Here is a 26,615-nt window from a genome sequence, read left to right as displayed (position 1 = left end):
CCTGCAACCCTCCTCACCCAATGTGGTATGGATCTGCTATTTTTTATACTTTAGAACCGGAACCCCCGACAGAAGCTAGCCAGCTAACTAGCAAGTAGTCAGTTAGCCACTGCTAGTGGTCATCATCGTTAACTCGGACATCAGCCAGCCTCAGCCCGGTCAATTCCTGCCAGTCTGCACATTGCGATATCAACCCAGAGCATATCGGACTGCTTTTTCTCTACCACATCTCTGGATTCCTACGGCAAGCTCTGAACCTTTACACCGGATCATCGCAGCTAGTTTGCTGCTATCTGAGTGGCTACTCCTGGCTGACGTCTCTGTCCCAAAGCAAGCACCAGTTGGCCTGGAGCTAGCCTGGAGCTAGGCCCATCTCCCAGCTAGCTGAAGAGATCCATCAGACAATTCCTGGTCTTCAATACCTCTTTTGCCAATTGGCCTGGACCCTTTGCTGCTGACGTAACAGTTCGAGGGGGTTTCAACAGGCTCTTCCGTTGCGACGTCCCCCTGAGGCCCATCTGCTAGCCCCGGCCTGCTAGCTGCCTGAATCGCAGTGTCTCCAGCTCCCTAGCTACTCACTGGACCCTATGATCACTCGGCTACACATGCCTCTCCCTAACGTCAATATGCATTGTCTATTGCTGTTTTGGTTAGTGATTATTGTCTTATTTCACTGTAGAGCCTCCAGCCCTGCTCAACATGCCTTAGCTATCCCTTTTGTTCCACCCCCTCACCTGGCTTAAATGGTGCCTCTAGAGACAAAACATCTCTCATCGTCACTCAATGCCTAGGTTTACCTCCACTGTACTCACATCCTACCATACCCTTGTCTGTACATTACGCCTTGAATCTATTCTTCCGCGCCCAGAAATCTGCTCATTTTACTCTCTGTTCCGAACGCACTGGACGACCAGTTCTTATAGCCTTTAGCCGTACCCTTATCCTACTCCTCCTCTGTTCCTCTGGTGATGTAGAGGTTAACCCAGACCCTGCAGCCCCCAGCATCACTCCCATTCCCCAGGCGCTCTCATTTGTTGACTTCTGTAACCATAAAAGCCTTGGTTTCATGCATGTTAACATTAGAAGCCTCCTCCCTAAGCTTGTTTTATTCACTGCTTTAGCACACTCCGCCAACCCAGATGTCCTAGCCGTGTCTGAATCCTGGCTTAGGAAGGCCACCAAAAATCCTGAAATTTCCATTCCTAACTATAACATTTTCTGATAAGATAGAACTGCCAAAGAGGGCGGAGTTGCAATCTACTGCAGAGATAGCCTGCAGAGTTCTGTCATACTATCCAGGTCTGTGCCCAAACAATTCGAGCTTCTACTTTTAAAAATCCACCTTTCCAGAAACAAGTCTCTTACCATTGCCACTTGTTATAGACCCAACCAAAGCCCCCAGATGTGCCCTGGACACAATATGTGAATTGATTGACCCCCATCTATCTTCAGAGTTTGTACTGTTAGGTGACCTAAACTGGGACATGCTTAACACCCTGGCCATCCTACAATCTAAGGTAATTTCACACAAATTATCAAGGAACCTACCAGGTACAACCCTAAATCCATAACCACGGGCACCCTCTTAGATATCATCCTGACCAACTTGCCCTCTAAATACACCTCTGCAGTCTTCATCCAGGATCTCATCGATCACTGCCTCATTGCTTACGTGCGTAATGGGTCTGCGGTCAAATGACCACCCTCAAACACTGCTGCGAGCAGGCCTTTCTAATCCACCTGGCCTGGGTATCCTGGAAGGATATTGACCTCATCCCGCCAGTAGAGGATGCCTGATTGCTTTTCAAAAGTTCTTTCCTCACCATCTTAAATAAGCATGCCCCATTCAAAAAATGTAGAACTAAGAAGAGATATAGCCCTTGGTTCACCCCAGACTTGACTGCCCTTGACCAGCACAAAAACATCTGGTGGTGTTCTGCATTAGCATCAAATAGCCCCCGCGATATGCGACTTTTCAGGGAAGTCAGGAACCAATATACTCAGTCAGTTAGGAAAGCTAAGGCTAGCTTTTTCAAACAGAAATTTGTTTTCTGTAGCACCAATTCCAAAAAGCTTTGGGACACTGTAAAATCCATGGAGGATAAGAGCACCTCCTCCCAGCTGCCCACTGCACTGAGGATAGGAAACACTGTCATCACCGATAAATCCAAGATAATCGATCATTTCAATAAGCATTTTTCACCAGCTGATCCTAAGTTTTCAATAAAAAGAATCAAGAAGCCCAAGGAATGGTCAGAGAGGGCACTTCCTGTACAGAATCTTCTCAGGTTTTTGCCTGCCATATGAGTTCTGTTATACTCACAGACACCATTCAAACAGTTTTAGAAACTTTATGGTGTTTTCTATCCAAAGCCAATAATTATATGCATATTCTAGTTTCTGGGCAGTAGTAATAACCAGATTAAATCGGGTACGTTTTTTATCCGGCCGTGCAAATTCTGCCCCCTACCCTCAACAGGTTAATCTAACCACACTGTCTGATTTCAAAAAGTCTTTACAACGAAAGCAAAACATTAGATTATGTCAGCAGAGTACCCAGCCAGAAATAATCAGACACCCATTTTTCAAGCTAGCATATAATGTCACAAAAACCAAAACCACAGCTAAATGCAGCACTAACCTTTGATGATCTTCATCAGATGACACTCCTAGGACATTATGTTATACAATACATGCATGTTTTGTTCAATCAAGTTCCGGTGAATTTACTAAATTACTCACGATAAACGTTCACAAAAAACATAACAATTATTTTAAGAATTATAGATACAGAACTCCTTTATGCAATCGCGGTGTCCGATTTTAAAATAGCTTTTCGGCAAAAGCACATTTTGCAATATTCTGAGTAGATAGCTCGCCATCACGGGATAGCTATTTTGACACCCACCAAGTTTGGCACTCACGAAACTCAGATTTACTATAAGAAAAATTTGATTACCTTTGCTGTTCTTCGTCAGAATGCATTCCCAGGACTTCTACTTCAATAACAAATGTTGTTTTGGTTCAAAATAATCCATAGTTATGTTCAAATATCCTCTGTTTTGTTCTTGCGTTCAAGACACTATCCGAACGGTGACGTGCGGACGCGTATCGTGACAAAAAAAAATCGAAATATTCCATTACCGTACTTCGAAGCATGTCAAACGCTATTTAAAATCTATTTTTATGCGATTTTTCTCGTAAAAAAGCGATAATATTCTGACCGGGAAACGTCCTTTCCGTTCAAAGACTCAAAATCTAAAATGGACTCTTCACGTGCACGCGTGCGCACGTCTCATTGTTCTCAGATCGACCACTATCCAAATGCGCTACTGTTTTTCAGCCATGGGCTGCAAAGTCATCATTCAACGTTCTGGTGCCTTCTGAGAGCCTTAGGAAGTGTCATATCCTTTGTTTTCAATAAAGAGAGTGTAGAAGGCCAAGAAATGGTCAGAGAGGGCACTTCCTGTACAGAATCTTCTCAGGTTTTTGCCTGCCATATGAGTTCTGTTATACTCACAGACACCATTCAAACAGTTTTAGAAACTTTAGGGTGTTTTATATCCAAAGCCAATAATTATATGCATATTCTAGTTACTGGGCAGGAGTAGTAACCAGATTAAATCGGGTATGTTTTTTATCCGGCCGTGTCAATACTGCCCCCTACCCCCAACAGGTTAAATAGCTATTGAAATTTAAAAAATTTGATTTGTCACTATGTTGACGGTCCCTAACTGCTGTGGGTGGAGGTAAGGAAAACTACAGGCGAATAACCATCGAATATCCAACCTGTAACTGTCTTTACCTCGGTGTTAGCTAGTAACATGCTATTCACTGTCGGACAATTTCAAATAGACTAGTGCGCTGCAAGCCAGAATGTAGAATACAATTCAATATGAATTTCACCTGCGACGCTGCTGAGTATGGCAATACACCAGAGTTGGTAATAACAGCTACTAGCTAGCCTGTTGTGATCAGTGGACACCAAACTACCAGCCAGCTGATCACACTTTGGCATAAACTGTAAAACCTTGACACAACTTCAGAAAACCTTTTTTTTTTTTTACAGAAACATAACAGTAGTTAATGAACTGAGAAGGGTCTCTGCAGCCCAATATAATAATAGGTTTCGACTCAATGTGAAGTAGACGCACTACACATTTTGTATACTGTAGGCAACTAAGTTATAGCTTAGACATGCTAACATCATTGGCCATATCTCATGTTAGTTTTATTTCAATTGGAGGGAAAAGATGTACAACTGACTGACGCTCAAGAAGGGAATAGAAATTCAGAGCTGTCCATTGCATGACATCCTAAAGAGTATGGAAAACCAGAAGAAGTCCAGAAGAAAAGGGTGCACCATGATATAAATATTTGTTTTATTATAATTGTTCATTTCTGTCATGACAATAGCGCAATTCTGGTTCAAAGTAGATTTTTAGGTATTTAAAATGTGTTGCTTCTTTGTCATGATCAGCTTCAAGAGCTCCAAGAAAAGCAGAGGTTCTCAAGGGAACTGGAGCTGATGAACAGGAGGAGTCTGGACCGTTTTCAGAGATGTTCTTCAGCGACAAAGAGAGTTTGAGCAGAGGGTAATTTAACTAGTGTGATTATAGTCTGTTTGGTTAGTCAAGGAAGACCAGCTTTCTCAATGCTCTTTTTATCAATGAATGAGAGCTTGTCATGAGTGTTTTTGTGTTCTGTTTGCAGGAAACTGAAATGCAGTGTTTAGAGAAGCTTGTCAATTTTGAAAATGAGAATTCAAGAAAGGCGTACTACAGGGAATTCAAAAAGGTATGTTTTCTTTCCAGTTGTCTGAGTGTGCACGGTAACACTGCAGTATTGCGCTTGAGTGATGATACTCATTTATTTACATTACATTTCTTTACATGCAGAGGGGTATACTACATATGTCGCTAGATGTACACAGGCTTTTCTGACATTAGCTAGCTTCAGTTAGTTTCACATTCCAGCTCAGGCTGTACTAAGACGGTGGCTATTGCTCGTCCGCCTGCCGCTACCTCTAGCAGGCTTGTAATTGCGCGTTCATGTGGCTAGTCGAATGCCGAACTCTTAATTGAGACAAGGAAAAAACATCAATCCATGGGCGAGTCAATGCCACGTTTTCATTGAAAATGATGATGGACTGGGCGAGGTGATTGGCTTCTATCCCTGCCATAGTTGTGTGGCATGAAGGGATTCCTGTCAAAAAGAGTGAGCTTATTCAGCAGCTCTGCCACTGGCAAACAATACACTATCACAGTTTATCACATGCAGCTGTTCTATCATTATCTCTTGTCCATGTAATAAGCAATACGTGGGCAAAACCAGTAGACAGATAAGTACACATGTTATAGAACACAAGAGTCCTGTAAAGAGAAATTACCCTAAATCCCATATTGCACATAATGCTTGTACTATGTTCTGTACTATACAGCAGATAAAACGTTCACATGGGGTGGTAATCTTGAACTTAGTCTTCTCCAGATAGAATGCAGGTGGTTGTTTAAAAACTCCACCCATCAGGCATGAATTAAGAATTGTTATTGTGTGTTTTCTGTAACTGGTACATTACCTCATTGGTGTTCGATACCTCCATCTAGTGGTAGATCTTGCTCCCTACCCTTACAATCCTGTATTATTTATTCTGAGGAATTGTTCACATGGTATATGTAAAAGCAATAATTCATATTTCTCTCACCGCTTTTGTATATAATGTAGATCGTACATTCTATTGTAGGAGGTACTGATTCATAGTTTGACAGATGTGTTTTCTTGCTTGATCATGTGCCATGCAATTGCCCTTTAAATAGAAGCCAGGTGTGTGTGCTGACGATTTACACTGATGATGGCCTGAGGCCGAAATGTTTGTTTTGACCTTTCATTTATACCCTTGATTGCACCATGATATTTATTAAAACATCTTTACTTTGCATTCAGGCCTCTATTGGATTATTCCCTTTTTTGACAGTGTGCCAGTCTCCATCTTTTACAGTATTCTTATTTTGACTCCTACCCGCCTGGAACAGACACTATTCAGTAATAAGGACCTTAAAAGAGCGCAAACGGCCTCTTGTAATTTTTGCCAAAATCAACATGAAAGAAAAGTTATCTTGCAAATTCAGCTGCCTATGGTATGAAATAGGCTACTAGATGTGCCGTCTGTCTTTTATTGCATATCTTTAATGCCGTCTTTGGTGTGCTTATCAAATACATGCTTATCAATGCACATGAGTGGGGGGAAATGATCACACTTCCTCAATTCAAATATTATGGCGACACTAGACCAAAGATGGTTTGGTATGGTTTAGAAACTTGGGAACTAAGCTCGAGTTATCACCTATACATGTTGAAATACTGTATCTTCACGACTAGAATAAAAACCTCCAGGATTCTATCATAACTGTCAATTTATATATATTTAAGAAAATTATTACAGGGGGCAGTTTGGAGAAAGCTGATCCCATCCGAATTGTCCACTGGAATAACGGGAATTCTGGAGTAATAATTACGTAACCAACGTTCTCTAGTAATACTAGTCCCGTGCAAATAGGTCTTTGGTCACGCGTATGCGATGCGTACATGTGTCACGTAAAGAGAGCAAGGGTTGAGGGAATATGGAGGGATTTCGGTAACAGAACTTTTGAGTCAGAAATGGCTGTAATTTATGTTGCGTGATAAACAATTTGATGTTCTGTGGTGGTTGCTGCAGTAGGGAGGTAAGCGAGAACAGGTGCTAGTTAGTCACTCCATGTCTTTTTTTACATTTCTTATTTTTTTAACACAGCTCAAAGTCTGAGCCTGACCTGGCATAATCAATTGCTTGTCGGACCCTCTCTAGTCATTTGTTTGTCTTAATTATTTAATCAAACTGTGCTTAAAGCATCCGACAAGTTCAGTGAATACACATTTAAAATGTCAACCAATCGATTGGTCAGGAGATATTTTTTGGCGGACAACCCTATACTGAACACAACCCAGATGATCACGTATCGTTTCATTTTTACAGTAGTATTATAACTTGGGCAGGGGCCCACTTCAAAGTCCTTTGATGAATTGAATCTTCATATATCTTTATTTTTCTGTCACAAGTTCAGATCTATGACTGTGGAGATAAAAGGGCAAAGACGGGTGGTTCAGCTGATGCTGCTGCCCCCATGCCGTGGATTTAAAGAATATTTTGAATGTTATATTTTGCTTTACCTCTCTTATCCTACCTCATTTGCACATGCTGTATATAGATTTTTCTACTCTATTGTTGATTGTATGTTTGTTTATTCCATGTGTAACTCTGTGTTGTTGTATGTGTCGAACTGCTTTGCTTTATCTTGGCCAGGTCACAGGTGCAAATGAGAACTTGTTCTCAACTAGCCTATCTGGTTAAATAAAGGTAAAATAAAAACTAAGAAATTCAGCAGGGCCAAGCACTCATGGCTGCTGGGAAGAAAAGGAAAAAACAGCAGAAAAGAGCTGGTATGTATTATGTTCTAACATTTTGTTGTGTAAATCCTTGGTTTGTAGATCACATGACAATCCTATTTTGTTACTTTGAGGTTAGTTGTTTTTTGTTATTCTACTGTTAGTACTGTAATTGATAGGTTGATCTGTGAGTTTATCCAATTTCCCGTTTCTCACCATTTTCTTTTCAGACAAAATTGCTACCGAACTCTGATAGCCTGATGACAGCAATGAACTTTGCATTTTCAGATGGCTGAAAATAAAAGGTCATCTAAGACGGGGTGTTTAAAAAAAAGAATGATATCTGTTCAGTCGATATTGTCATACCCTTTTCAAAACATCCCCTAGTGGTAGCATGACGTGCAATTCAGTCAACATTTTCCATATCAAAACTTGAGTACAGATAGACTTGTTGGTATATGAAAGGCAGAAATGACATTAGTAGCCATGTGAACTTGAACCTCACCGGCATATCTGAAGCGTGTGTCTGAGGTTGTGCATACGGAATATATGATCCTAATATTTTTGACCAACCTTTACTTGGCGATACTTAATTCACTCTCGATTTGGAAGGAACCTGTGTCAAACAAACTGTTTCTTACAGGTGGAACTTGGATAACTACAGAAATTACAGGCTAAGACTGGACAGAGAGAGAGGCCTATGGATTAATCTTATATTTCTCCAATGCCAAATCAGGAAGAGTGCCCACATTTTGTCTTGTCACCGTGGTCCCAGTTCCATTGATTTCTTTACAAATGTCAATGTGAGTGATTAATTTGTGCACCCAATGATTACAGTAGAACAAGCTAATCAATTCCAGTCTTGAGTGACCACCTGTTAAATATTGGTGCGTGAGCAGTTTACTAATACATAAGAAGACCCCCTGAGGCGCCACCACACCTTCGAGGAGTCGCCACACGACACATGATGCAGTTAGCAAACCTTAGAGCTATGAAGGACCAGAGCTTTCCCTATTGTTGTCAGTCTTTGTGGCCCGCGGTTAGTACTGAACCTACAGAGGACTCAAATGTTGTTGAAACAATGGGGCCTACAACCAAATGTAAATAAGGGACGTTTTTGGGAAACAAACTTGTGTGAGAAAACATATTAGACCATTTTTGCCTACCATGTCATTATTGTACTTTTGGAATGGTTTTATATTCATTTTCTGAATGGATATAAAACCTGATGTAGGTCTGCCCATTTGAAGGTTTTCACTCCAAATGAGCAGACCTACATGAGGGTAGATATCCAGGAAGATGTATGGACTACCCTGGTGTAAATAGTTTATCAAGTCATTCCGATTACACAGATCAGGTGAATTAAAGGTTTATTGAGAGAAACAAGTGTCGTGACTTACTTTCATTCATCTGATGACTATTTATTTAATCCACTAACTATGTTTAATTGTTTACCTGATTTAAATGAATCATGTAAAAATGTACTCATTAGGATTTGGGGCACCAAGGAAGAGGTTGTTTAGAGTTACCATCTCCCGAATTAAACACTATAACGTGTATATATCTATTTCATCGATAAACAGTCATCTTATTAAACCTTATCTCTTATTATTCTGACCAGTCGTAACCTTGGATCTGCAAAAACCTCAGCCATGCTCATGATTCAGTACTACACCAATTGGTTTAATTATTTATTTACTAGCTAACTAAATAATAACACAGAATAAACATACACCCTTTACATGAGACAAAGGTCCCTAGTGGACTGACAAGATATGTCTTGCTCCCCCGAGATGGAGAGGGGAAAAAAGAGACAGAGAAAGGGGGACACTTTCTATAACATTCTATTGTTTCCAGACAGCTTATTTCACTTATAATTCACTGTATCCCAATTCCAGTGGGTCAGAAATGTACATACACTAAGTTGACTGTACCCTTAAACAGCTTGGAAAATTCCAGAAAATGATGTCATGGCTTTAGGAGCTTCTGATAGGCTAATTGACATCATTTGAGTCAATTGGAGGTGTGCCTTTGGATGTATTTCAAGATTTCCCTTCAAACCCAGTGCCTCTTTGCTTAACATCATGGGAAAATCAAAAGAAATCAGCCAAGACCTCAGAAAAATCAATTCTAGACCTCCACAAGTCTGGTTCATCCTTGGGAGTAATTTCCAAACGCCTGAAGGTACAACATTCATCTGTACAAACAATAGTACGCAAGTATGAACACCATAGGACCACGCAGCCGTCACAGGAAGGAGACGCGTTCTGTCTCCTAGAGATGAACGTACTTTGGTGCGAAAAGTGCAAATCAATCACAGAACAACAGCAAAGGACCTTGTAAAGATGCTGGAGGAAACAGGTACAAAAGTATCTATATCCACAGTAAAACGATAACCTGAAGGGCCGCTCAGCAAGGAAGAAGCTACTGCTCCAAAACCGCCATAAAAAAGCCAGACTACGGTTTGCAACTGCACATGGGGACAAAGATCATACTTTTTGGATGATTGTCCTCTGGTCTGATGAAACAAAAATTTAACTGTTTGGCCATAATGACCATCGTTATGTTTGGAGGAAAAAGAGGGAGGCTTGCAAGCCAAAGAACACCATCCCAACCGTGAAGCACGGGGGTGGCAGCATCATGTTATGGGGGTGTTTTGCTGCAGGAGGGACTGTGGTGCACTTCACAAAATAGATGGCATCATGAGGGAGGAAAATTATGTGGATATATTGAAGCAACATCTCAAGAAATCAGTCAGGAAGTTAAAGCTTGGTCGCATGGTTCTTCCAAATGGACAATGACCCCAAGCATACTTCCAAATTTGTGGCAAAATGGCTTAAGGATGACAAGGTATTGGAGTGGCCATCACAAAGCCCTGACCTCAATCCTATAGAAAATGTGTGGGCAGAACTAAAAAAGCATGTGTGAGCAAGGAGGCCTACAAACCTGACTCAGTTACACCAGCTCTGTCAGGAGGATTGGGCCAAAATTCACTCAACCTATTGTGGGAAGCTTGTGGAAGGCTACCCAAAACATTTGACCCAAGTTAAACAATTTAAAGACAATGCTACCAAAAAGACAATGCTACCAAATACTAATTGAGTGTATGTAAACTTCTGACCCACTGGGAATGTGATGAAAGAAATTAAAGCTGAAATAAATAATTCTTTCTACTATTATTCTGATATTTCACATTCTTAAAATAAAGTGGTGATCCTGACTGACCTAAGACAAGGAATTTTTACTAGAATTAAATGTCAGGAATTGTGAAAAACTGAATTTAAATGTATTTGGCTAAGGTATATGTAAACTTCTGACTTCAACTGTATTTACATATGGGTGTCTTTGTCCTGAACAGGAAGTTCACTCTTCCATTCCCTTCTGAAGCCAGCCGTGCCGATGGTTCCAGTGGGGTGATTTGAGACTCGTAGTAGGATGGGATTGTTTGAAGAATTCAAGATATTTGACTCAGGACAGCTAATCAGCTGTACCAGTGATTGTCTCAGAGGGGAGTTTGTCCTTTCTCCCTCGTTGATTATTCAAGGTTTCAAACATGTTTCAACCATTTCAAACATGTAGCTAACGCCTCGTTTCCTGGTCTAATGTTAATTTCGTTACCAAGGCTTTTTATGCAATCTGGCCAAAGGGGACAGCTCTGTTCGCCTGACAAGCTCTCTGACCTCACTTGGGCCATGGCTACAGTTTTTATAGGAGTTTCTCTTATACGTCCTAAAATCACATCTGGTCTTAACAAAAACACTTTCATCATTTTTCATATGCACAACGTATTGGATGGAAACTTGATAAAGGGGATATACTTTCCAAGTTACAGTATTTCATCCATACAGTGTTTAATGACATCACAAAATGAAAACCAATGTTACATTCTTTTCTCCATAGTTCCCCATTGACCATATCCCACATTATGTTAGAAATATTGTTCCGTTATTCACTTCCTCCACCAAACTTTACAATTGGTACTATGCATTGGGGCAGGTAGAGTCCAATGGCAGCAAGCCTTACACCACTCCAGCCGATGGTTGCCATTGCGCATGTTGATCTTAGGCTTCTGTGTGGCTGCTCGGCCATGGAAACCCATTTCAATAAGCTCCTAACAGGTATTGTGTGGCCTACCACTTCATGGCTGAGCTATTGTTGCTCCTAGACATTTCCACATCACAATAACAGCACTTACAGTTGACTGGAGCAGTTCTAGCAGGGCAGAAATTTCACGAACTGACTTGTTGGAAGGGTGGCATCCTACACTATATTAAACTGATGCATTTGACAATGTTCAACTTCAATTCACTGGTGCTATGAAGAATAGCTTAACCGTACTCATTGATAACCTATTATATACTTTAGGTGAATTTACGAGGCATTGCTAGATTACCAGACTACCAAGATATAGCCTATGCGCACGGTTCTGATCCCTCGCCTGCTCCTCTTTCTCTTCGCTATAAAAAAACGCTAGTGTGTGTTTGGTCTATTGTGTGTTGAATAGCTCAGCCTACTCATTGATAACCCCTACTTTACTTTAGTGAACTTGCTCAAGACATTGTAGGCCAAGAAATTGCTAAATGCAGCATTGCTATAGCTTACATCTGTTGATTACTGATGCACAGTTCTGTCTGTCTGCCTAGCCATCACTAGCACATTAGAGGCTGCTGCCTATAGGCATAGACTACGAATCACTGATCACTTTAAGGAATGGAACACTAGTCACTTTAATAATGTTTACATATCTGCCATTACTCATCTCATATGTATATACTGTATTCTATACTATTCTACAGTATCTTAGTTGGTTCTGCTCCGATATCACTTGTCCTTATGTGTATATAGTCTTAATTCATTCCTACTTACATTTGTGTGTATTGCGTATATGTTGTGTAATTTGTTAGATATTACTGCATTGTCGGAGCTAGAAGCACAAGCATTTCGCTACACCCGCAATAACATCTGCCAATAACGTGTATGTGACTAATACTATTTTATTTGATTAGTGGCCGACATTACAAGCTGTGCCCCTCCCATCTCTCTCACTCGCTCTTTCTTTGCTGTGAAAGATGCGAGAGCTTGTGTTTTCAAGGAGACTACGGAAAATATTTTAGTCGTTGCAAAAATACTGAATCGTAGGAGTCGATTGAAGCTTGACACCGGGAAATGGGAGTAGACGGGCAAGGAGTGGAGGAATCGATTGTTTTGGAGGCATTTTCAGCAATTGGCACATTATTAGTTAGATACTGTATCTAGCTCGCCAGAATTCTAAATGTCATGCTAAATGCAGACATGACAGGGAACACGAATTCTCCAGTTGTTATTTTGACAAACTAATTGTCAAGTTTGACAACTTCCTGCCCCCCCCCCCAAAAAAAACTCCCTGCTAACGTTGGCTACTGCTGCTCACACACAGGTGCCTCATTCTGAATTATTTGAACTGAAGTAAAGGTATGTTTTTGTCTTGTTTTTAAAGTGTTGAAGTGGTAACACAATCGTATTATAGTGGCCACACTGACCAACTTGTCTTGTTTGTTGTCCAACACTTTGGAAGCGTAGCTGTTTTCTCCGTAACGTTAGCAGCTAGCTAGCTAGCTAGTATGTCCACACATCTTTACATAAGTCGTCATTATTGTGTAACTAGCTAGCCAACCTCGTTATGGTCTAGCTATCCACTGCCTTTTAATAGAAAAGGAGTAAACAAACTGAAGTGTACAGGCTTTAATCTGATTAACAGTTGGGGTGAATTCCATTTCAATTCAGTCAATGTAAGAGCTTTCCAATACAGATCGTTAAATTCTTGAACTGGACTCAATATGTTGGTAATCAGCAGAGAGGAAGCGAGAGGCCCAACTCGTCGGAAAATCTGTCTCCCTCCTTTCGCCCACCAAGGAAGTTGTTTTTGTATGGAGGTCAATGAGTGTCGAATTTGGTCAACAAAAAATGAATGACTTATTTGCTACGTGAGGTTTATTTAATCGAATAAAAGTGTTGTAATGTTTAAGTTGTTACGAGTGTGCTGATATAAGCAACGTTGGTGAAAACGTTTATCGGAGATGGCTATGCATATTGACGTCATGAGGATAGTAGCATAGTGTCTTTTCTCGCCATTGAATACCGGCGGTTGACGCCAACAACCCTCATGGAATATATTTTTTAAAGTATTACAATGAGACGTATCCACCAATCTTAAGAAGGGATAGGCGGGAACTAGACAGCCCACCGCGCCGCTGTGTGGACAACGTCTCCCATTGTTAGGGCGGAGAGACGTGTATCTTGTCAGTATATCCATGCTCTAAGATATTGGCATGGCTGTTTTGACCTTTTGCTTCTGGGGCAGTGGTATTCAAAGTCGTGGTCGTGTAACAAAATTAAGAGTACAGATTATTTAAAGGGGCAATATACAAACGTTTTTGAGAAAGATCATTTGAAAAATAAAATGTTAATGAGTAAATGTATTTATTGGTTTCTTTGATGAACATGTAATGAATTGAAGGTTATTTGTTGATGTTGTGTCATTAGATTTTGGGTGGAAAAAATGCTGTCCCCAGAAACTCTGACTGGAAAAAAAATGGGGTCCCCGCTGAACAAGTTTGAATACCACAGCTCTGGGGGCATGTATCTGGAGCCAAAAGGGGTTGACGGAAGTAAGGCCCATAAATTAAGTGTTTGGTCAGGAAGAACTAGAGTAAGCGAACTAACCATATGAGACCCTGCACCAATGACTGCATGCTCTACCACAAAACAGGATCAATGAAAGGAGCCCAGCAAGTGAGAATGTTGAAATAAATCCCATTTCAATTTATTCTGCTGGTTCATCTGGGTGTTGGAAATATAATCTTGTTCAGTAGTCTGACTTCCAGGGCTTGCTATCTGAGGATGAGGTAGGCCTATACAGCCAGGCCATATCGTACATGTATATATTCTTACCTCTCTCTTCCCTCTCCTGTTTGAATGGAGGTGTATAACCCAATTGAACCATGTCGTCGCGCGTGCTGCTTCGGCAGCAGCTGATGCGGGAACAAGCCCAGGAACAAGAGAGACGGGAGGCCCAGCAGCAGGACTCTGTGGCTCAGCTCAGGGCAACTGACTCCACCCCTGCCATCTATGTCACTCTGCCCCCAATGGCTGCTCGCCCTCCACCCGCACAGGTGCCCGTGGAGGTGTTGAAGGTGAGACTCCACTTCTAAAGGCTTCTCTCCAGAGGAACTACACTAGCATGGCATGCCACATCATGAAATAGTAGCTTATAACCTCCATACTAAATTGGCATGTTACAAGTTGCATGCTGTTTGACTGACATGTTCTTTAAATCCGTTAGGTGCAGACCCATCTGGAGAACCCCACCAAGTATCACATCCAGCAGTCTCAGAGGCAGCAGGTGAAGGAGTATCTCTCCACCACCCTCGGCAATAAGGTGGCTCCTCAAATCCTAGGTGTATCTCCCTTGCCACCGTCTAGCTCTGCACCTGAGATGACTCCCACAGCCCTCAGTGCTCCAAACAGCCCAATGGCTTTACTCAACCTGGGATCCAACAAAGAGGAGGTATGTGGTATGACTGAAGACCGCATTACACTGCAATACACCACTCACTTTGGCTTGTTGTCTTAAGTGGGATGTTATCATGCTACAGCCTTTTGCGGCAGGCATCAAATTAGTTACAAATCTAAACTCCCGCAATTTACAGACGTTTTGGTTAGTCTAAGTGGAATAAAGCTATGGGAAGTCCATGGATAAAGTTCACAATTGAATGGCTTCTCATTGTCTATTCCCAGACATATTTTCCATGAAAGTTTAGGTTGAAGGCCTAACCTACTGATCACTTAATTACTTTTTTGTTTGTTCTGTAATGCCTCTTGTCATGTTGCCATTGTTGGCTTAGTTGCAGTCTGCTGTTAAATACTACACTGGCAGCTTAATGATATCTGCACCTCTCTTAGACACATGCCTTTGCTTTTCAAATCATGCTTCATTAGGGCAAGATAATTACTTTGTGTCATTGTACCTTTCATATATATATATATACACATTTCAAGTAAGTAATGTAATACAGTTAAATTCAAGCTGTCCTTTAACTTTCCACATTAAAAAAATATATATTTTATTAGCAGTTCTATTAATGTAAAGCTAAGTTATTCTATGCATTGGTTGGGTGTCTGTGTGTCTTTCCAGATAGATGGCGTAATTGACGACATCATCAGCCTTGAATCAAGTTTCAATGATGACTTCATGACGTTAATTGACTTGGGTCTACAGCTGCCTAGTACAGTATGTGGAAATTTGGAAATGTGTATTTGTCAATTGCAATTGGGCTAATCTGAAAACACAAGTATGGACAAATGTATGGATCTGTCAAATTAGTGACAATTATGCAGTGGAATTCAATTAACAACTAGCCTATCATTTTTGGAATTATCTTGCTATATCTGTTTTGTCTTGGTTGAATTTCTCAAACTGGAATTCACTGGTGCTGTAGGAGTAAACATACTCTTCTGGCACTGAACTAAGACTCGTCAGGCCAGTGTTGTCTGGGTGGGGTAGCAACCAGGGGAAATGGGAGAGGAGGACAAAGCATGCAGGGCATGGCAGTATGTGAAGTTGGAATGGTGGACAATTCAGAGGGTGCTCAAAATACGTTTTTAACAGTTGAGTTGTTAGAGGGAAAGAGATTGAAGAGATTGCGTTCCGCATCAGAGAATTGGGATTTTGGTTTTGCTTCAGGAGCATGAAAAGAAAAGAAAGAACTTTGAGGTAAATCAATCGTGTTGTTTGGCAGCACATCGCAAAGTGGCCTTGTTAAAACTTCTTCAGGATTAGTGGGTCCCCTGCGGAACGGTTGAGCTAATGTAGGCTAATGCGATTAGCATGAGGTTGTAAGTAACAAGAACATTTCCCAGGACATAGACATATCTGCTATTGGCAGAATGCTTAAATTCTTGTTAATCTAACGGCACGGCAATTTACAGTAGCTATTACAGTGAAATAATACAATGCTATTGTTTTAGCAGAGTACACAGTTTTGAACATGAAAAGTTATTAATAAACAAATTAGGCACATTTGGGCAGTCTTGATAAAACATTTTGAACAGAAATGGATCAGTATAAAACTTTGCACATACTGCTGCCATCTAGTGGCCAAAATCTAAATTTCACCTGGGATGGAATAATACATGCTGGGGTGGAATAATACATTCTCTTGCATTTCAAAGATGATGGTACAAAAAAAAACGTTTTTTTTCCTTTGTATTATCTTTTACCAGATCTAATGTGTTATATTTTCCTACATTCCTTTCACATTTCCACAAACTGCAAAGTGTTTCCTTTCAAATGGTACCAAGAATATGCATATCCTTGCATCAGCGCCAGAGCTACAGGTAGTTAGATTTGGGTATGTCATTTTAGGCGAATTGAGAGAAAAAAAAGGGGGCCAATCCTTATTAAGAGGTTTTAATAAGGGGAATAGACATTTAGCAATTTCTCTCACATTTATAAGGATTTATAGCCTACCGCAACACATGTCAGATTTGTTTCAAATGCGTTAATGCTTTTGGATAACTTTTCCTTAATTGAAGGTTCAACAAGGTATTAGGCTTGTAATAAATTGTGATGACTTGCTTGAAATTATATTCCATATAAGCCAGCCAACTTGTCGTATGGTAATTTAGTATCCTTGTGTACAGTCATTAAAGGTCAAATATAGTACAGTACTACAATGTAGCTTATCTTAAAAATGTTCTACTTCTACCAGGATAGATACAAATTTGAGTTATTGGAAATATAGGATGTTGAATTCCCATTATCAAATTGTATTTGTCACATACACAGTTTACAGCAGGTATAAAATGCGCAGTGAAATGCTTATGTGCTAACTCCCTCAACAAGGCTGTACATTAGTCAATAACAATAATAACAAAGGGTCAAGTCAAAAATGACAAGTAATAAGAGAGATAGTATGCATAGTAATAATGGACTGTATTACACTGTATTTACAAATATAAAGTGGGTAGTGACTTGGATCACACAGTGGAATAAATAGTTTATTGGTAGCCTAGTGGTTAGTGTTGGCCCCCTAACCGAAAGGTCGCTGGTTTGAATTTCCAAGCCGACTAAGTGAAAAATCTCTGTGCCCTTGAGCAAGGCAGTTATCCAGTGCGACTTACAGGAGCAATTAGGGTTAAGAGCATCTGCTAATTTTCGAAAATGTAACAATAGAACGGCAGCGTTGAGTGTGTGTTTGTGTGGGTAGTCAGTGCAAATCGTTTCTAAGGTGCAGGTCTCTGTTGGGAGACCACTAGAGTTAGCTATTCAGCAGTCTCGGAGCCTGCTCCTCTACTCCCTGTACACGACTGCGTGGCCACGCACGACTCCAACACCATCATAAAGTTTGCAGACGACACAACGGTGGTGGGCCTGATCGCCGATGGCTACGAGACAGCCTGTTTTGAAAGTTATGACAGTTAAATGAGTATTCTGATACATGTAGAACAAGAAAACGTATGACAATACAAAATATATTGAGTTGAGTTTTTATGTTTCAATAGTTTGTCCTGGAAGCTTGTCCAGGTTGTCAGTGTTAAACTGTGTTTGCTTTGATGTTAATGCAGTGGTTTCCCTTGCCTCTTACAGCTCCCTGGGAACCTTCTGGATATATACCATAGTCCTGGAATGGCAGCACCTACCCTCACTGTCAGCAACTCCTGCCCTGCAGATCTGACCAATATTAAAAGGGAATACTCTGGTATGGCCTTGTTCCTTTCCCTCTACTAAGAATGTTTTTTGTTGAGGGGGGGGATTATAAACTTCTTATGTAATGTCCTATGTAACTTTCCATTTTGTTAAATTGTAAGAATGGATTTTTAGATTGCACAGCAGCACCTCAAGTATATGTTATGTTCAATATGCAGATACCAAAGCGCTGGTGAAAGAGAGACAGAAGAAGGACAACCATAACCTCAGTGAGTCATACCTTTTTTATTTTTGCTCAATTCTGTATTGTTCTTTACCCTCTGATGCTTGACAGCTCTTGTTCCTCTTGGAGTGGCAGTGAGTTTCAGTTCTAAATCTCTTTCCCCATTGTTTCTCTTGACAGTTGAGAGGAGGCGGAGGTTTAACATCAATGACCGCATAACGGAGCTGGGGGCCATAATACCCAAGTCAAATGACCCGTGAGTTTGTGTCGTTATTCTTCTCTTATTCAGGACATTTACTTTGGATGACTTGATCAGTGGTGGTATTGACACAAATTAAATCTCAATCAGATTTTACATTTTGGGAATGAAAAGCAATATTCAATTTGTATCAGATTTGATATTCCTCTCTAACAACCTTCTCTTTTTCTCATGGCTGTAGGGAGGCGCGCTGGAATAAGGGCACCATTCTGAAGGCCTCGGTGGACTACATCAGGAAGCTGCAGAAGGAGCAGCAGAGAGCCAAGGAGGTAGAGATGCGTCAGAAGAAGCTGGAACATGCTAACCACAGCTTGATGCTGCGCATCCAGGTCAGTTATTGGACATACAGTGCCTTCAGGAAGTATTCACACCTCTTGACTTTTTCCACATTTTGTTGTTACAGCCTGAATTTAAAATTGATTAAATTTAGATTTTTTTGTCACTGGTCTACACACAATACCCCATAATGTCAAAGTGGAATTATGTTTTTCAAAATTAATTAAAAATGAAAAGCTGAAATGTCTTGAGTATATAATTATTCAACCCCTTTGTTATGGCAACAAATTTGCTAAACAAGTCGCGTAAGTTGCATGGACTCACTCTGTGCAATAATAGTGTTTAACATTATTTCTGAATGACTACCTTATCTCTGTACCCCACACATACAATTATCTGTAAAGTCCCTCAGTCAAGCAATGTATTTCAAACACAAAGACCAGGGAGGTTTTCCAATGCCTCACAAAGAAGGGCACCTATTGGTGGATGGGTAGAAATAAAAAAGCAGACATTGATTATCTCTTTTAGCATGGGGAAGTTATTAATTACACTTTGGATGGTGTATCACTACACCCAGTCACTACAAAGATACAGATGTCCTACCTAACTCAGTTACTGGAGAGGAAGGAAATCGCTCAGGGGTTTCACCAATGAAGCCAATGGTGACTTTAAAACCATTACAGAGTTTAATGGCAGTGATAGAACTGAGGACGGATCAACAACGTTGTTACTCCACAATACTAACCTAATTGACAGAGTGAAAAGAAGAATACAAATTTACAGAATAAAAATATTCCAAAACAAGCATCCTGTTTGCAATAAGGCTCTAAAATAAATTAACTTTATGTCCTGAATATAAAGTGTTATGTTTGGGACAAATCCAACACAATAAATCACGTAGAACCACTCTTCATATTTTCAAGAATGGTGGTGGCGGCATCATGTTATGGGTATGCTTGTCATCGGCAAGGAAGTTTGTTAGAATAAGAAGAAACGGAATAAAGCTAAGCACAGGAAAAATCATAGAGGAAAACCTGGTTCAGTTTGCTTTCCAACAGACACTGGGAGACATTCACCAAATCTACACTGGAGTTGTTTACCAAGACAACATTGAATGTTCCTGAGTGGCCTAGTTATAGTTTTGACTAAAAGCAGCTTGAAAATCTATGGCATGACTTGAAAATAGCGGCAATGATCAACAACCAACTTGACAGAGCTTGAAGAATTGTAAAAAGGATAATGTGCAAATATTGTGCAATCCAGTTGTGCAAAGCTCTTAGACTTACCCAGAAAGACTCACATCTGTAATCACTGCCAAAGGTGATTCTTAAAAAAAAAAAATTTAATCACACATTTTTTTTGAATCCACACCATTCACAAAAATGGATCACTCCTACAGACCGTGAGTCACGTGGCCTTGGCTTGCCATATAAAGCAGGCAGACAGGCATCGAAGCATTCAGTTACTGTTCGATTGATTGTTAGAATGGGCAAAACTAGTGATCTAAGCGACTTTGAGCGTGGTATGATCGTCGGTGCCATGCACGCCAGATCCAGTATCTCAGAAACAGCTACCCTCCTGCCTGGGTTTTTCACGCACGACAGTGTCTAGGGTTTACCGAGAACGGTGCGAGAAACAAAAAAAACATCCAGTCAGCGGCAGTCCTGTGGGAGAATTGTTGATGAGAGAGGTTGGAGAACAATGACAAGAATCGTGCAAGCTAACAGGTGTGCCACAAACGGCGCGTTACAACAGTGGTGTGCAGAACGCATCTTGGAACGCACAACTCGTTGATCGTTGTCACGGATGGGCTATTGCAGCAGACAACCACACCGGGTTACATTCCTATCAGCTAAAAACAGGAAGAAGTGGCTCCAGTGAGCATGCGATCACCAACACTGGACAATTGAGGAGTGGAAAACATCGCCTGGTCCGACGAATCCCGGTTCCTGTTGCGTCATGCTGATAGTCAGGATTTGGCGTCAACAGTATGAGTCCATGGACCCATCCTGCCTGGTGTCAACGGGACAGGCTTGTGGCGGTGGTGTACTGGTGTGGGGAATGTTTTCCTGGCACACTTCAGGTCCCTTGATACCAATTGAGCAACGATTGAATGCCATGCCCTGAAGAATTCAGGCTGTTCTGGAGGCAAAGGGTCCAACCCTGTACTAGATGGGTGTACCTAATAAACTGGTCACTGAGTTTATATTTTATTTAATATATTTTTTATTTTTACAAATGTAAAAATGTTTCTTCCACTTTGACAGAGTATTTTGTGTAGATCGTTGGCAAAATAATTGAATTAAATCAATATAAATCCAACTTTGTAACAACAAAATATGGAACAAGTCAAGGGGTGTGAATACTTTCTGAAGGTACTATAGTTATCATGAATATAAGGAGAAAAAAATCTAGAAATGTTATCATACAATATATTTAGAGATTATTATTATTTTATTGTTCTTATGTGAAGGAGTTGGAGATGCAGGCTCAGCTCCATGGCCTCTCCAGCCCGATGTCCCCTGGCCTGAGTTCAGACCCCTCCCTCCTTCAGCAGCAGCACCTTCAGCAGGGAGACCATAAACTGGGGCCCAGCGCTGGAGAGGCCTGCTCCCAAACCTTTCTCAGCCTGGGGGCAGCAGCCATGGCGCAGCCTGTCCTTACCTCCTCCCCACCTTCCTCTGACTCCCCTGTGGTTGTGAACATAAACAGCCCCCTGGACCTGGGCAGTGTCAGCTTCACCGAGCTGGATGACCCGTCCAATGCTGGGCTGTACCTAGACGTGGGGTTGGGGGATATCATCATGGACGAGGGGTACACACTGTCCCCAGAGAGGGTGGACCCACAGTTTTTCGTGTCACCAGGTGCCTCAAAGACCAGCAGTCGTAGGAGCAGCTTCAGTATGGAGGAGGACTTGTAGCAGGGACATACTGGGGTCAAACTGGTAGAGAGAGACCAGGGAGTTGGGTAATGAGAGGGTTGGGGAAAGGAGGAGGAGCACTGGAAAATAAGAGCTAGAACACTGCTAATGGCACTGGACTCTGCTTTAAAACAAACAGCCAATGGTTTCACAAAAAATGACTTTGATCTGAATCATGCATTAGTCCAAAATAAATGGCTATCCTTTCCTCCCTTACCAAGTTAATATTGGTCCCTGAACTTAGAACCCCCCCCCTTTTTTTTTCAGCACACCATCAATGATAAATGCAATCATTTTCAAATGGAACATAGTACAATTAAGATATGGACACTGATTAAAACTTTTTCTTGCAAGCCTCAACTCAACCAAGATTTCCCTGCACAGACATTAAAGAGGAAATAGAGTGGTGGTTTAGTTAAGTACAGTATATTATTGCTTCATTGTAGAGTATATACTTTGTGCACTTTGTAACTTTTGTGGAAAGGTTCTTGTCTATTTAGTGAAATTGGCATGAACTACATAACCGGTGCTTTATTGAATTTAGTTTTTTTTTTTTTACTAGTTGAAAATCAGGATTTGTATAGCTTAAAGTACACAAGTGAATGCATTTTACAGATCTCGTGTTTGTCTAACAAAATGTACCAAAGGGATATTTTATTAAATATATAAGGCACATAGTTTGTGATATAAAAAGATTTGATAACCTCTAAAAACCAAAATATATATTTACTGTATCTTACATTTAAAAAATATTTGTGAACTTTCAAAACATGTTTGTTGCACCTTTTCCTGTTGTCTATGCATTTTTAAAAAGCTTTTGTCTGTTGAATGGCTATACAGCCGGTATGTAACTGAACTTACAATGAACAAAATGAATATAGAAGTAAAGCAAAAGCTGCTGCAGCTAGTCAGCCAAAGCAGGCCACATTTCACAGAATGATCATAGATTTAAGTCTTTATACGGGTGCATTATATATATATATTTTTTATAGTCAATGGAAGTATAGCTTTAACGTTTGGCACTAATCTCTGAAACACTGCATGCTGTGTGTGTTGCAGAAAGGTACTGGGCTATGTAGTATATTTCTTAGACGATCATATGGTAATTTGTGATGATAATAATATGATTATGTTGACTAAGATTTATATAGCGATTTTCCAAGGCCTTGTCACAGACTTCTAGCTCTAGACATAAAGTTACCTTTTTCTGAGTCATCTAATCTGAAAATGTGTAACATTCCACATGTTTTTCCAAGAGACTGAAATCCGTGCATGGTTAGTGTGTATCACTCCTCTAGCCCTCAGTCTCTCTTTCATTTGTATTGACAAGCTTTTCAAAGAAAAGTACGTTCATTAGCAGTATATGTTAGGGATCTGTTTACACGTCTGGAACTCTGTTTTTCTATGTGTTGTCAATTGATGCTTCTCACTGTTGAAACATTTGTGCCTTTCCTCCATGTCAAGGAAGATGGATGCAGAGTGTACTCTCCTAACAGGCTTTTATTTTTTTTAAACATAAAAAGAGAAATGTTTGACAAACTCAAAAAACAATGCAATATGTCTGATTATCTGAATTTTTTTATTTTTTATTGCAGTTTAGGGTTACTTGAACTGCGGCTGTGGTTTGATATGAGATCCTCTATTTTAAATCATTTAGAAAAATATATATTGCTGTTCTGATTTTCACTTATGGTTCTGCGTTTACTGGAACACAAACCTTTAACAGCTTTAATGGGAATATGTTGTTGGCCGCTTTGAATTATATTTGAAAGTGTATTGAATTTCTTGCTTTATCTATACTCAGCAATATTAAGCACTGTCACTCTTTACTGTTTTCTGGTATGTTTTAGTTTAACCAAAATAAAACATTTGAAAACTTTTGCCCTTGTTTTATGCTTTTCACTACAGTGATGACATTTCAATTCCATGCTTTTCTTGTTGATCATGATATTTCATAATGGACAAAGTAAAGGGTTTTCAGAGTGCAATGTGTCTCAATGGTTGGGCTTCATTGTTCCAAACACCCTTGCCTTGCATACCCACTGCTTTCTCAGACTGGTATCTGCTAAAGCAGCAGCTACTCTTCCTGGGGTCCACACAAAACATAAAACATGAGGTAATGCATAACATTAACAGACAAGTACATCACAAGGACAATATATTTCAAAATGTCTACATTGATCAGTCCAAAATGTCTTTTAAATTCTGTCATGGAAATGATTGTACAGTTGAAGTCGGAAGTTTTACATACACTTAAATTGGAGTCATTAAAACTCGTTTTTCAACCACTCCACAAATTTCTTGTTAACAAACTATAGTTTTGGCAAGTCGGTTAGGAAATCTACTTTGTACATGACACAAGTAATTTTTCCAACAATTGTTTACAGACAGATTAATTCACTGTATCACGATTCCAGTGGGTCAGAAGTTTACATGCACTAAGTTGACTGCATTAAAACAGCTTGGAAAATTCCAAAAAATGATGTCATGGCTTTAGAAGCTTCTGATAGGCTAATTGACATCATTTCAGTCAATTGGAGGTGTACCTGTGGATGTATTTCGAGGCCTACCTTCAAACTCAGTGCCTCTTTGCTTAACATCATGGGAAAATCTGAAAATAATTTGTAGACCTCCACAAGTCTGGTTCATCCTTGGGAGCAATTTCCAAACACCTGAAGGTACCACATTCATCTGTACAAACAATAGTACCCAAGTATAAACACCATGGGACCACACAGCTGTCATACCGCTCAGGAAGGAGACGCGTTCTGTCTCCTAGAGATGAACGAACATTGGTGCGAAAAGTGCAAATCAACAACAGCAAAGGACCTTGTGAAGATGCTGGAGGAAACCGGTACAAAGTATCTATATACACAGTAAAACGAGTCCTATATCGACATAACCTGAAATGCCGCTCAGCAAGAAAGAAGCCACTGCTCCAAAACCGCCATAAAAAAGCCAGACTACGGTTTGCAACTGCACATGGGGACAAATATCAAACTTTTTGGAGAAATGTCCTCTGGTCTGATGAAACGAAAATAGAACTGTTTGGCCATAATGACCATTGTTATGTTTGGAGGAAAAAGGGGGAGGCTTGCAAGCCGAAGAACACCATTCCAACCGTGAAGCACGGGGGTGGCAGCATCATGTTGTGGGGGTGCTTTGCTGCAGGAGGGACTGTGGTGCACTTCACAAAATAGATGGAATCATGAGAAAGGAAAATGATGTGGATATATTGTAGCAACATCTCAAGAAATCAGTCAGGAAGTTAAAGCTTGGTCGCAAATGGGTCTTCCAAATGGACAAGCATACTTCCAAAGTTGTGGCAAAATGGCTTAAGGACGACAAGGTATTGGAGTGACCATCACAAAGCCCTGACCTCAATTCCATAGAAAATGTTTGGGCAGAACTGAAAAAGTGTGTGCAAGCAAGGAGGCCTACAAACCTGACTCAGTTATACCAGCTCTGTCAGGAGGAATGGGCCAGAATTCACCCAACTTATTGTGGGAAGCTTATGCAAGGCTACCCGAAATGTTTGACTCAAGTTAAACAATTTAAAGGCAATGCTACCAAATACTAATTGAGTGTATGTAAACTTCTGACCAACTGGTAATGCGATGAAAGAAATGAAAGCTGAAATAAATCACTCTCTCTACTATTATTCTGACATTTCACATTCTTAAAATGAAGTGGTGATCCTAACTGACCTTTTACTTAGGATTAAATTTCAGGAATTGTGAAAAGCTGAGTTTAAATTTATTTGACTAAGGTGTATGTAAACTTCTGACTTCAACTGTTTATCCTATTACCACGTTACAGTTTATATTTCTTCAGTTTTCCATGTGGACCAAATTATCAGTGAATTTTGAAATGCTATCCAAGGATTGTTCCATAGAGGTGTGTTTTTAAGGACTGATATTGGTTCTTGTAGAATCCATTACATTTTCTTACATGATGTTAGTGTTCTTAATTATGAAAGGTTAAAGGTTAAAAAGTTTTGAATAGAAAAGGCCACTCAAAGGGCCTCCTGAGTGGCACAGCGGTCTAAGGCACTGCATCGCAGTGTTGCGGCGTCACTACAGCCTAGGGTTCGAACCCAAGCTGTGTCAAAACCGGCCGTGACCGGGAGTCCCATAGGGCGGCGCACAATTAGCCCAGCGTCGTCCGGCTTAGGGAAGGGTTTGTCCGGCGGACCTTTACTTGGCTCATTGCGCTCTAGCGACTCCTTGTGGCGGGCCGGTCGCCTGCATGTCGACTTCGGTCATCAGTTGAACGGTGTTTCCTCCGACACGTTGGTGCAGCTGGCGACTGGGTTAAGCGAGCGGGTGTTAAGAAGTGCGGTTTGGCGGGTCATGTTTCGGGGGATTCTTCCGAGCCTGTTGGAGAATTTGCAGCAATGAGATAAGATCGTATTCAGGAAATTGGGGAATTATAAGGGGTTTAAATTGACAAAAGAAATGCTATAAAAAAAGTCCTATCAAAACTTTTGCCATTCTGTTGCTTATGAGTTTTGTTACTATTTTATTGTTGCAATTTATTAAATGTATGGGTCTGTAATTTCAAGGGGACTCTCCAGATGTTCCTGTTTTTAATATAACTGAAATAACTGTTAGATATATGGGACTTGGAAGCACTGAATTGAGTGACGTGTTGTCATTTGAGTAAATAGGGGAGACACAGAATTTCAAATAAAATTCTATGAGAAAGCTGTCCATCCATGGTGCTTTTCTCCACACAAATGTTTTTAACAGTGTCTAATATTTATTTTTGAGTGATTTCCATGTTTAGTGATATTTGTTTTTAAATCTGCTTCAGGGTTATTGAGTCT

General features: G+C 40.5%; 1 protein-coding gene across 3 annotated transcripts; it reads left to right on the top strand.

Annotated features, from left to right (window-relative positions):
• Positions 1-12,475: 12,475 nt before the first annotated feature.
• On the top strand, positions 12,476-23,667 carry LOC106582876 (transcription factor E3). 3 transcript variants are annotated; one of them, XM_014166454.2, is made up of 10 exons: positions 12,476-12,873; positions 13,945-14,069; positions 14,383-14,594; positions 14,744-14,968; positions 15,596-15,691; positions 18,050-18,161; positions 18,328-18,378; positions 18,513-18,588; positions 18,773-18,920; positions 21,341-23,667. In XM_014166454.2, exons 3-10 carry the CDS (start codon positions 14,403-14,405, stop codon positions 21,785-21,787), a joined length of 1,347 nt encoding a protein of 448 aa, XP_014021929.1. In that variant the 5' UTR covers positions 12,476-12,873; positions 13,945-14,069; positions 14,383-14,402; the 3' UTR covers positions 21,788-23,667. The 3 variants fall into 3 exon arrangements, with proteins under 3 accessions (XP_014021929.1, XP_045561189.1, XP_014021928.1); XM_045705233.1 differs by lacking the exon at positions 13,945-14,069 and having other exon boundaries at positions 12,476-12,838; XM_014166453.2 differs by lacking the exon at positions 13,945-14,069 and having other exon boundaries at positions 12,477-12,873.
• Positions 23,668-26,615: the final 2,948 nt, after the last annotated feature.

This window comes from Salmo salar, chromosome ssa22, assembly GCF_905237065.1.
Source record: "Salmo salar chromosome ssa22, Ssal_v3.1, whole genome shotgun sequence".
NCBI lineage: Eukaryota > Metazoa > Chordata > Actinopteri > Salmoniformes > Salmonidae > Salmo > Salmo salar.
This window is presented reverse-complemented; position numbering and strand designations above follow the sequence as displayed.